Raw genomic sequence first — 12,971 nt, 5'->3', positions numbered from 1 at the left:
ACACATTCACAGGTTCTGAGGATTAAGATTTGGGCATGCTTGGTTCTACATCACTAGCTCTGTTTCTACTTTTGCAGTCCCTGATGACTTTTTTTTTTTTTTTGTGAGGAAGATCAGCCCTCAGCTAACATCCATGCTAATCCTCCTCTTTTTGCTGAGGAAGACTGGCTCTGAGCTAACATCTATTGCCAATCCTCCTCCTTTTTTTTCTCCCCAAAACCCCACTAGATAGTTGTATGTCATAGTTGCACATCCTTCTAGTTGCTGTATGTGGGACACGGCCTCAGCATGGCTGGAGAAGTGGTGTGTCAGTGCGCACCCGGGATCCGAACCCGGGCCGTCAGCAGCGGAGTGTGCGCACTTAACCACTAAGCCATGGGGCCGGCCCCCTGACTTCTTTTAACGTAGATGTTCTAACATGCTGACATTCCCCAAGGTTTGGCTCAAAACTTTTGCTCTTAGTCTATAAACTTCCACTGAATAATGTTATCAACACCCATAATGTCAACTACAATTTAGATACCAATGGCTGCCCCCAGAACATCTCTATCCTATACGTTCTGCTGTGCTTGAAACCTATTATCCTGGTAGACGTCTCCCTATGGTTTTCACAAGGTGCCTCAGATGTAACCTATGTAAAACCAAATTCCTCGTCTTGCTCACAAACTTGCTCCTTTTCCCTAAGTAGATGAATGGTCTTCTCTTGTGAGTTCGTGTAAATTGTAGTTTGTTTTCCCATAACAGTTTGCTAAGACTTGCCGAGTAAAGTATCAGTCAGCCTCCTTTACCTGGCAGCCATGTTTATTCATTGTGTCCACTGCTCTTCTAACAGCATCATTTACAGGTTCACACTGTTCCACCTGAGTCTTCATATTATGCTCAAAATAGGGACCAATCAGAAAATAATTGTCTCCCCATTCGTCTGCTGTTGTTTTGGCCTTCGTCTGAATCACAGTATAGATGCCACCAACTGTTAAAAAGAAAAGGTTCCATTATCATTCAAGTTAGTAATTCATTTTAAGTGATGGAAATGAGTTCTCATTTTAAAGTTAGCATTTAGGATCCGTCAAGCACAAGGATTTATTTAACTTTCTAAAAGAACGTTTTTAAGAGACACTATCAAATAGTTTCTATTTGGTTCAATTCCATGCTTATTTTAAAGCCAGGTGTCTGTTAGAAAAGCAGCAGGTTGGCAGCACAGAAGTACGGAGAAGTACAAACATTTCAAGGAAATCTGAAGAGAAGATCCAAATAAAACAGTACTTGGCTTGGCTCTACCCATAGTGAAGTGTCAAAGCTGAGACAAACAGCCATTGTCAAGACACATGCCCTCAGCAGCAGTAGTCACCTTTCACCCCTTCTCCTACAGTGGTCTTAGAAGGGCCTAAGGGATGTTCAAGTAACAGCTGCTGCTGAAATTATGAGCAAGTCTCCCAAGATAAAGAGCCACTTCCCTTCTAAGTTACCAAGCAAGGTACCTCTTGACAAGAGGAAAGAGCTGACAGATTCTGAGGGGGAATGCTTGGCTCAACCCTCACGTCAAACCCAATAACACAAATACAAATTTTCATATGGTATTTCATTTTTTCCCCTCTGACATTTCTGCCACCAATGAAAACACAAAACCAAAAAAACATGTATGCTTTTGGAAATATGCATAATCTTGGATCCAGCATGTCCACATCTAGAAAATTGTCCTGGGGAAAATGAGAAGAGCACCAAAATATATGTATATATGTATAGAAAGATATTTATTGAAGTATTATAATGTTGAAAAATTAGAACTAACTTAAATTCAGCTAGTTAACCTGTCTAAGGCTCAACTAGCTCACTTGTTCAGTGGGAATAAAGTAGTACTTAGCTTGGGGGAAAGGGCAATTTGTAGCAACAATATTAAAAATTAAGCCTCATTGAAAAGATGATATTTGAGTAAGTTCTTAGAAGGGTGAAGAAATTAAGCTGGCAGATATCATGAGGAAGACTTTTTGAGGCAGAGGGAAGAGTTAGAGCCAAGGCCCTAGGTTGGGAGCAAAGCGTGCAAGTAGAGAGTAATAGACATTGAAAAGGAGAGGTTGAGAGGCAGTAACCAGTTAGGACGAACAGGGAGGGTCAAAGGGAAGAAGACCTTCAGCAACGTTAGGCAGGATATTTCGATATTTCCTATTCTGGCTTTAAGCAATCAACTTGTATGAGAATACGGAAATAGTCTGAAGCAATTTCTTGAGCAATACCTTGTCCATGAGGTATAGGCGAGGGGACGACTCAGGAAATCCTGTATGAAATCCCTGAGCAATACAGATCCTGGCACTAATCTTCAATTCCATTTCCAAGAGCAATTGTATTACTTGTATATTGAGAAGAAAGCTTCTTCTCATTTTTCACTATGGTTTTTCATGAGGGATTTTAATTCATAAAGATATAGGGTTTGATAGCTACTAACTCTTAAATTTCTTATTTTGCTAACTTAGACTTTAACTTGTAAATCTTATCGATAGTCACAATTGGCCAAAAGGTAGAATTGCCATCAGCGAATTTTTCTTTAAGCCTAAGCCACTCAAAATATGCTTTTTGGTAAGTTACCTTTTGAGAGATGAGACCAAAAAGACAAATGTTGATACAACTCTACGATGCTAACAGAATTTATTAATTTATAAAAGAGAAGAGCTAATGTAACTCTCCAAATGTAAATATTATATGCAAGCAATTTTCATATGAGCCTATATAAACTTATTTTCCTTAAGAACTTCCTCTTTAAGAAAAGACTTTTTTTACTGTACCTAAAAGAAATTTAAATTGTCACTTGAGCAGAGTCTGATAATAACGACACTATCAATCACAGCTCAGGTGATAGGTGAGGAGGATAGCGTGGAACACATGAAGAGGATCTGCAAATCCTGCAGGCAGAGGCTTCCAGAATGGGCCAGAACAGACATGATTTGCTAACCATTCAACAAGGAATCTGAGTCTACATAGATTGATGTCAACATCAAGTACACCTCAATATTTTCCCAAAATCCAGAAAATTTCATGAACCGCCAGAACTATTTGTTGAGGAAAAACAAATTTAGAGAAATAGTTTGCAAGGGCAACTAAAAAGAACTTTTGTTTAAAGTGTGAGAGTCACATTTTAGCAATACATTTATATATATATATATATATATATATATATAAAGTTTTATTCCAAGCCATTGTCCATAAAAATGCAAAATCTTCAAATAATTTCTCCTCTTCTGTAGACTTATTTCCTTCATCTTATCCAGGGGAATACATGATCAGGTTCTGATAGTGCACATTTATTAAATGCCTTATTCACATTTCTATTCTTGAAATCTCTTTTATTTGCAACTATGGTCTTGCAAAGATCTTGCAAAGTTGCCTAGAGATCTTAGAACATCCTTGTTTGTTAGATTGTGTTCCAAATTCAAATACACTTGGGTAAATGCAAACACATTTTTATTCTCTAAAGGACATAAGAGAGATGAGAAATTCTTTATTTGAAAAAAATGAATGTTTAGATTTGGGAATTGAAATGTAAAGATAAACATAGTTCATCAATTTGCTACTTCCTTTTCTCATTTGAGGCCGCCAGCCATAATATAGATAGTCCCCAAATGGCCTTAGAGCGCTCATCAATACTATGGCTATGTTCTTTCAGTCTATCGGGAAATAAAGACATAATACAAAAGTCCATGCCATATTGGTTGAGGCCTGATTGTAAATAAATCTTTTTCACTGCAGACCTCTCCCTGTACGGTCTTTCTGTGGACAGGTCCTCTTATGGCATTTCATATGCTCAAGCACCATTTTAGCCTCTCTCTGTCCTCCTCATATTTATATGCTAACTAGTTTTCCTCAATTTTTCCTGTTTATTTACTACATTTTGCCCCAAACTCCTCTTTTGAGTGCAATGGCATAAAAATAGAGTCATTCCTACTTTCACATTTGGAGTATAAACCAGAGGTTCACCAACTCATATTTTTTCATGAATTATTGTTTCACCACAGTGTAGGTCGCTGAATTTGGACTTACCCTTCACTTTCAAACATGCACTTTGTGTTTTATCGATCTGTCTTTTTCTGAAACAACGTGGGAGCTATCTTTAGAGTGAGGGCAAAGTATCAGGCCTTCCACAAGAAAGAAAAGATGAGCTCCCATGGCATATATGTCATTAAAGTAGCTAAAACCCCAAGTTTTCATCTAGAAACACTGCTGATACTGCTAAAAATCAGGATTCCAAAGCAGTATGGAATATGGACACCAGCCAAAATAAGACATTTTATAGTTCATATAAATTGGGAGTATTTTCACTATTTTTTAAAACTTTAAAAGTTACAGAATTTGGGCCGGCCCCATGGCTTAGCAGTTAAGTGCGCGCGCTCCGCTACTGGCGGCCCGGGTTCAGATCCCGGGTGCGCACCGACGCACTGCTTCTCCGGCCATGCTGAGGCCGCGTCCCACATACAGCAACTAGAAGGATGTGCAACGATGACATACAACTATCCAACGGCTTTGGGGAAAAAAAGGAGGAGGATTGGCAATAGATGTTAGCTCAGAGCGGGTCTTCCTCAGCAAAAAGAGGAAGATTAGCATGGATGTTAGCTCAGGGCTAATCTTCCTCACAAAAAAAAAAAAAAGTGACAGAATTTGGAAGTCGTGTGACTTCAGTATGCATAGCTAATAATCTGACCCTCCTGTCTCAAGACATAGTTGCAGAAGTAGGGGTAGTCATTATACAACTAGAACCTCAGTCTCTGAGGCAGCAGGTCTGGTAGGAAAGAGAGTAAATGCTTCTGGTGACAATGGTCAACAAATGTTTGTGTGCCTGGCACTTTGCTGGGTCTGTGGTGCAAATCAAGGCAGCTGCAGTTTTGGGCAGTAGGACAAGATACACTTAGAGCAAGACCACACACACATCCCACCCTGAGTACACCACAATGGCAACTCTATGTTTTATACAGGAGGGGCTCAGACACATCAATCTGGATGAAAAGGAAGTGGGCAGACCAGTGATCATCTTGAAGCTATGTGTATCCCATTCCTGGTTTTTACATAGATTGTGTGTTTCATGCAGTGTGTTTTGGGATGTCATTGACATGGCCACTGCATATCCACACCAAGCAAAAAGACCTCAACCCCTAATTACTGTGTCACCCGTGACTGTAGTAACCCTGACCTATATCTTTTTTTTCTCCTCTCTGCTTTTGCATTGAAAAATAGAATCATGGAATTACTCAAATGGGTAGTCAGTATGAAAATGGATGATCCAACTTCCTCATTTCATGAAAAAATTTTATGAAGAAATAAGAACAAGCTAATACCTACAGAGTGTTTATTAAATGCTAGGCACTGTTCTAAGTGATTTACAATTGGTATTTCTTTTAGTTTTCACAACAGCATTACAAGTAGATGCTATTATTATCTTTATTTTTAAATGGGGCAAACCGAGGCACAGAGAGGCTATGAGATAGACCCAACATCACACAGGTAATGATGAAGTTGCGGTTTCAGTCCAGACAGTATGACTCCAGAGCCCACAGGCTGTAGACAGCAAGATTGTAACTCCGTGCAGCAACGTATTGATGGATCTTTAAAAATGGTGGGTGAGAGGGACCGAGGAAGAAAACGAGTAGTATCAAAAAAGATAAACATCTAAATTCTTTCTATTCTGCTCTAGAGAAAAGCCACTTGGAAAACACTACTTTGAAGAACTAGCTTTTTAATTTTGAGTCTAGGCAATTCCAGGTTACCAAAAAGTAGCCCAGGGCTTAGGGAACTTTAGAGCACTGGTTCTCACGTCAATCATCGAGGCCTCTGGAAATCTGATGAAAGCCTTCAGTCCTCTTCTCTGAAAAAGCACTTACACGTCTGAGTACATAATATTTTCAGATACAATTTTAGGTTTACAAACGCCTCAAAGTCCATTTTTATCCAAATCCCCACCTTTGGAACACCTCCCTCAGAATGGTGGACTTGCAATTATAATCAGCTTGTACCACACCATTTTGACTGTAGTTTTCTGAGTTCTTCCATGTGCTTTTCGTACCATGTGAGCCAGAGCTATGGCGCCTGGTTTGAGGAGGGAGCAGGAAGAAGTATTATGTCCAGCAATATGCTAGTTTAGGGCTAAAGCAAATGGGTTTTAGCTGATTTTAAGAGGGAGGTGTCCATTTAGCGATTAAATTTCAGAAGTGTTCACATGTATTGAATTAGCATTCATTATTGGTGACAGTATTCGTTAAACTCTTTTGAATGATCCTAAATATCCTCAACATGATAATTGGTCCATAGTCTACAATGATATGGGCAAATCTGTGTAGAAGAAATGATTGTACTAAGGGCTGAGCAAAGGAGAAAGTAAACCTTTATGTTTCCAACATTTGAGCAAACGCTCCACCCTAGACCATGCCACAGTCTCTAATTTGTCTGGTAACTTTCCTGCTATCCTCTCCCCCAACCAGTAATAGTGCTTTTTCGAAAACACATCTGACTACTTAGCACTTCCCACAGTTTAGTACTTGAATGGCTGCCCATCCTTCATGGATGGGAAATAAAACTCTTTAAGGCTATTAACTCACCATAAACTTCACAATCTAGCCCCTGCTGATGTCTCCCATCTCCTCTCATACTCCACTCCTTTTCCTTCTCTAAGCTTCCCTCAGATCTTTGAACAGAGTACACATTCTCACCTCTGCATCTTGGCATACACAGTTCCATCACACAGAATGCTGTCCCCTCTTTATCACCTCCTCTGTTATCTTTACCCAACAGCTATCCATCCTTCAGGTGTCTCAAATGTCTCTTTACTAGAGAGGCTGTTCCCAAACCTCAAACTAGGTAGAATCTCCCCTGCCCTGCCCTCCATACACACTGTATAGTCTTAGACCATCTTGGTCTCATATTCTTATGCCCATCACATGTGACTATAATTCCATGTTCAGTGTCTATCTTCCTGCAGGTCTGTAAATTCTTTAAGATTGGGAATCAATTCTGTACTGTTAAACACTATGCCTCTCGTCTCCCAGTGCCTCACACCTAAGAGATACTTGATGAATCTTTATTTAATAATAAATGGATGAATGAATAAAAGCGATAAATTTCAAGGGTTATATGAACAAGTGGAAAAGCTTATTTTGAGGTCTGAGAATTGACATCCAATAATTTAACTATGATTCTCTCATTTGTTATATTTTACACATTTCCATTGTTCATGGGCAAAATTCTGGCAATGAGGGCTTTTATTCCTCTCTAAGAAATCTTTTGTTTTCTTGAACATGATTATATTTCCTTGTTTGCCGTAAACCATTGTAAGATGGCTGGAGCATATTACAGTCACTTCATTCAAAAAGAAACTGATATTCAAATAGTTTAAGGGATGTTTTTACAAAGTCTCAGAAATCTATGTCTTTGACTGAAAGTCCTATGTTCTTTCATCTACAGGACATTTCTGTAGGCGATGGAGGTTTTAATTTTTAATTTTTGTGTGGTAGTGAAAAAGAGAAGTGGACTTGGAGGAGACCTAAATGCTAGTCCCTTCCCTGCCATTTGCTTGATCATTTGATGCCTGTAGGCATCCACTTCTTCTACGAAATGGAGAAGCCGTATTTGTGATCTTTAAGATGCCTCATATCACTGCTATGAACTGCAGGGAAGTAAAAGTTCAAACCAAATCTTAAAAAGAAACTCCAGTATCCATGTATGACCAGAGATGAACACAATAATTGCCCATTTATGTGAAAATCTCTTAAAAATCAGACTGTAATAAATATTAAAATAAAGATATGTTGGAGATGATGTCAACTTGGGTAAATCACATTGTGGGTTGCGCTCTACAAATTGGAATTCCCTTTCTCTTGTGTGGGAAATGAAAGAAAATAAGTATCAAAGGCAGCTTAGAGGTTGAAAATAAATGTATTCATTCCTCACTCAAAAGAAAAAAATCCTTTGAGCATTTTCTATATGCCAGGCACTGTTCTAGGCCCTGAGCGCAGCCCGCATGTCACTGAGATATAAGATCCATGGGATAACAGTTTTCACCAGTGTATTCCCAGCACCAGGTGACAATGTTCCATTAAGGCTTGCTAAATGGAGAAAAAAGAAGGAAAGGGAAGAGACTACTCGGTGCTGGAACTCATGCAGAGTTCTTCCGCACTGATTCCTGGTGCTAAAGAGTCCCTCCAATTTTTTCCACCAACAAGCTCTATCCTTGAATTACTGCCTACTCTGTTGAGAAATTAAGATTTCTCTTAATTCAAGGTGCAGTCTGGGATTCATGTGTGATAGGGACGGCTCTGGCCCAGGAACTTTGGGCATATTTAAAAACCTGTGACTGGAAAAAGAACATTAGACACAGCTATTTGTAAAATACTTTACTTCTCCATAATAAAGTTTCCATCCTCTTTGCTTCCTGCTCACTAAACTACAAGGAGGAAGACTGTGCTTTGTTCTCTTACATGCGTGCTGTGCATTTCTATATAGGCAGAATTGATGTTTAGTTATTACTTTATGAATTTTATGAATGCATACACATGAGAACTTTGAACATTTAGCATAAGGGGAAAATCAGAAGAGATGTCAGATGTAATTCGTGTAATTTTGATGTTATACTGGTTCTGATTAGTGAAAAGAAAGAAGTAATGTATCACATTCATGTTATCATTTCAGATCCTTTAAATTACTGCAATAAACATATAATAAAAAATAAACATGTAATGTGTCACATCACATGCTATCAGTTCAAATCCTTTAAATTCCACAGGTTACCACTTCCTCTTACCCATCCGTCACCCGGCCTGGCTCTTCATGAACTTCAAGAACTCAACTTTCAAAACTGTTACTTTTTCTTTACTAATATTCCCTCAATCTTAGTGTCAATAGTCTTGACACTTTTAAATTAGACAATATCAATCCACAAAGAACTGCTTTTTTTATAATTTTACAGATACCTTTGTTATAAAAATCATTTATGTTGCCGTTTTCTGCCTTGCCTTCTCCAATCCAGCACAAATGAGATGATAACTTATTAGAAAACTATTTTAATTTTGTCAATTTGATTTCCTTTCTTATTTTATAATTTCTATGTACATATAGCATTGAAGAAAAAACTACTTTCATTTTTCTTAACAGGAGCTCAATTTTATGCCTTCTGAGCAGCTTCTAAATTAAAACTTGATTCCAAGTTAATCTTGAACTATGAGAAACACTATTAAATATTTCATATAATTACTAATAGTATATGGAGTTAAAGTTTCTAATTGGTCCTGATCACATACAGTTCTTGCTAAAGTAAAGTACTTAATTGTGCTTTTTTAAGAAAAAACATAAAACCAAAAAAGTAAATATTAACTTTTTATTCCTGTTTTGTCATAACATGGATATCAAATTTTATTTTAAATGCACATTCTCTGGGCAATGACTAATATTTTCAACTTTCTCCGCCTTCAACACATACCCAAGTCTAAGTTTTCATTGCCTGTTGAAATAGGCAAGGTTAAATGTAACCTAAACTTACACTCGGTTTAAATATTTTCCTCACTCTGGCAATTCATTCTCACTAGAGAGTCTTCTGTGAAATCCTAATCTACAGCAAGCTGGCAAACAGCCACCTTCAGGGGCAGTACAAACCTTTATTGGTCACTTCCCAAGCGACTTCAAAGAGCAGTAAGTCCTCCACTGGAAGTTCTTCGACTTCCCACTGTGGAAGGCCCCCCAGGGATGTCACGGATAAGGATCTGCCCCGGAGCATTCTTCTTCCAGTCCTCTGAAACTTTTTTGAATCCCTCCTTCAGTTAACTGAAATCCCAGGAACAGTGTGGTTTAGAGACGCGGAGGTTCAGAGCTGGTGGATTAGGCTTTGGTAGCTTCTCACAGGAATAAACCAACTGAATGAAATCTGACGTGCTTCCCAGAGAACTCGAAATTCAAGAGGAATTCTCAGCTCCTCTTTACAGTTTGCCTGGGCAGGTCCAGTGAGGACAGTATCGCCAATCAGTATCAGTATTTACCTAAACAACCCAATCACAAGTAAAATCCTCTGGTTGGGGCTTAGGCAAGCACCCTCTGAGTTAGTGGAACTCTCATAGGCTGAGCATGATACAAGTCCAGACCTTTGGCCTTTGTCCTTTTAACCAAACTCCTAGACTCACACAGTCACCAATGCTTATTTCATCACTTCCAAAGTGATCCAAGGTGAGCAATTTCCCTTAGAAAGTTTGCAGACCACTTCAGATTACATGTAGAATTAACTGGGATGAGTTTCTATGCTTTAAATCCCTTTAGATTTCCAAAGTATTCTTTCCATTCGTATTTCTACAGTGTTTAAAAACATTATTCCTAGTTATTTTATTCTACATTTACAAACTAAATTTTGATGATAAACATAGAACTTGGTTCAACCCCCCTTTTTATTTTTCACTGAGGAACATTGTCCCTGAGCTAACCTCTGTGCCAATCTTCCTCTATTTTGTGTGTGTGTGTGAGGAAGATCAGCCCTGAGTTAATATCCATGCCAATCCTGCTCTTTTTGCTGAGGAAGACTGCCCCTGAGCTAACATCGATTGCCAATCTTCCTCCATTTTTTTCCCTTTTTCTCCCAAGGCCCCAGTAGATAGTTGTATGTCATAGTTGCACATCCTGCTAGTTGCTGTATATGGCATACCACCACAGCATGGCCTGAGAAGCGGTGCATCAGTGCACGCCCAGGATCTGAACCGAGGCACCAGTAGCGGAGTGTGTGCACTTAACAGCTAAGCCACGGGGCCGGCCCCTCTTCCTCTATTTTGTATGTGAGTTGCTGCCACAGCATGGCCCCCGATGAGTGACGTAGGTCGGCACCCAGGAATTGAACTCAGGCCACCTAAGTGGAGGGTGCTGAACTTATCCACTAGGCCACAGGGCTGGCCCCCTAGTTTGCCTTTTCTTAACTACTTTTCTTAAAAATTTCCCTATTAAAAAGAATAAATCCCAATGTGTCTTTGGGTATAACATACAAAGAATGTAATTTTGGCTTATTAATGATCATCAGACCATGATTTTAATGGGGTAGTAGAAAATAATTTTAGTCATATTTGTACATTTACCTCAAATATTATCAAATTGAGAAAGAATAAGTCAATGGATGTAAAAATGTTCAACAATGAGAAGCCAATTGCAAAAAAAATTAGGTTCTGAAATATGACCAAGATCACCCTGCCAATAAGTGCTATGTATTTACTTTTCCATGTGTTTATATGTGTATAAGTATGTATGTACCAATTTACACACACACAGACACGTTCTAGATTGTTCCTAAGTGGAGTAAAGACATTCACAAACATGCTTAATTTTGAAACACCTTACTTTACAGGTTTAGCCTACAATCAATATTTTTACATTATTATTCCATATAGAAGCAGAACTGAAATTCATACAAAATATCCTTCACATTATAATTACAAGCAGAATTCTCATAGAATAATTTGTTACTTGTCAGTACTATTACTATTTTTATTTTTACTATTATTATTACTATTACTATTTGTTACTCATTAGTACTATAATCTAATACCCTTTTCTAAAAGGTTAGGACATTGTATTAGGTCTTCAGACATTTTCTGCACAGTTGGCCTTACTGACTTAGGCCTACTTTAATGACTCAAGATTGATAAAACCATGTTTCATTATCTGATATTAATAAATCAATGTGAATCTGGTAGATTAAATATGTCTTTCATGATTCAGTGACATATTTGATTCTTATCTTTGTCTATAAAAGTAAACTTGAGTATAGAGTTTATTACCCACTCTTTTGAGTGGTAAGAAAAAAGTTATTTGGCTAATCAAAAAAAAAAATCAAGTGCTGTACTAAAATAGTAAAGATAGGGGCCCAAATTATCAAAATGACTTTCTCCTTCACAAAATGATTTGCTTGTATTGACATAACCTCTATAAGTCCTGCAAATACAAATTCCAATAAAACCAAACAGAAAGCTGTGTTGACAAGGAGTGAGAATGGGATGACAGGATGATGATGGAGCTTCAGGTTTGCAGAGTCTGGCTCAGCAACCCTGAGATTGGTTCTTCCAGGGTTGAGCAAGCCCCGGGATAGCTGATTCACATTATCCAAATTACACTGTAAGACTTATTTATTCAGTTACAGAATGTGCTGGATACCACATGCTTAGTTTTAAGTTAATCACTCACGGTGTCAAGTCCAATCGCCACTTATCAGCTGTGTAACCTCAAGCCAATTTCTTTTTAATAAGTTGTAGTTTTCTTACTAGAATGGGGTTGAGATCATTTATAAAAGGGACTTAATATAGTGCCTGTACTATATCAACCACTTTAGTAAGTTTCAGCCTTATCTATAAGACATATAGTCATCTATTAAGAACTTCCCCTAGTAGCAGTGGTTACTATTGGAGAAGAAAGGAGTAAAAAGGGGCCTTACTTTTCTTTAATTTTTGGAATATTGTGCTGCATGCTTATATTATCTGCTCAATTAATTATATAAAGCATTTTGGGGGAAATGACCTTAGATCAATGAAAATATTTCATGACATATTAAATAAAAATAAGTAGCATGTGAAGTAAAATAAATAGAATGACTGATTCAGTTTTGTAAAAAATGTGTACAACCCTTTTATTCATGAAGTATATACAAATAGAAGACTGAAATAGACATAAAAAAATTCTTACAGTGGTTTTCTTTAGGCAGTAGTGATTATGATTAATATTTACATGGTCTTTTTGTTTACTTGTGTTCTACAAATTTTCTGCAATAAACATGTCTACATAGAATCATTCACAGGAAAAGTAAAACAGTTTTTGAAAGTTTAATCAGATCATCTCACAACTGTTTCACTCATTCCCACTCTCATTACTTTGATTTTTTGAAATTCCTGGTCCTTGGCTCTCACGTGGGGCTTTGCCTGTAGTACGAGCATTCTCAACAACACATCCTCTCCTAATGACCCCTCAAAGTAGACTTATAAAAC

The 12,971-nt window shown here is 37.9% G+C and overlaps 1 protein-coding gene across 1 annotated transcript in view; it reads right to left on the bottom strand.

Moving 5' to 3' along the window:
- GYS2 (glycogen synthase 2) overlaps positions 1-9,742 on the bottom strand; it is a 53,779-nt gene extending 44,037 nt beyond the window's left edge. Inside the window, exons 1-2 of the mRNA XM_004435439.2 lie at positions 9,622-9,742; positions 789-970 (exon numbers count right to left, since the gene is read on the bottom strand). Of these exons, the coding sequence (XP_004435496.1) occupies positions 789-970; positions 9,622-9,742 (303 nt within the window). The remainder of the gene's footprint in view (positions 1-788; positions 971-9,621) is intronic.
- Positions 9,743-12,971: the final 3,229 nt, after the last annotated feature.

This window comes from Ceratotherium simum, chromosome 17, assembly GCF_057802395.1.
Source record: "Ceratotherium simum simum isolate JZ-2026a chromosome 17, ASM5780239v1, whole genome shotgun sequence".
NCBI lineage: Eukaryota > Metazoa > Chordata > Mammalia > Perissodactyla > Rhinocerotidae > Ceratotherium > Ceratotherium simum.
The sequence above is the reverse complement of the archived record's forward strand: the minus strand, read 5'-3'. Positions and strand labels throughout refer to the sequence as shown.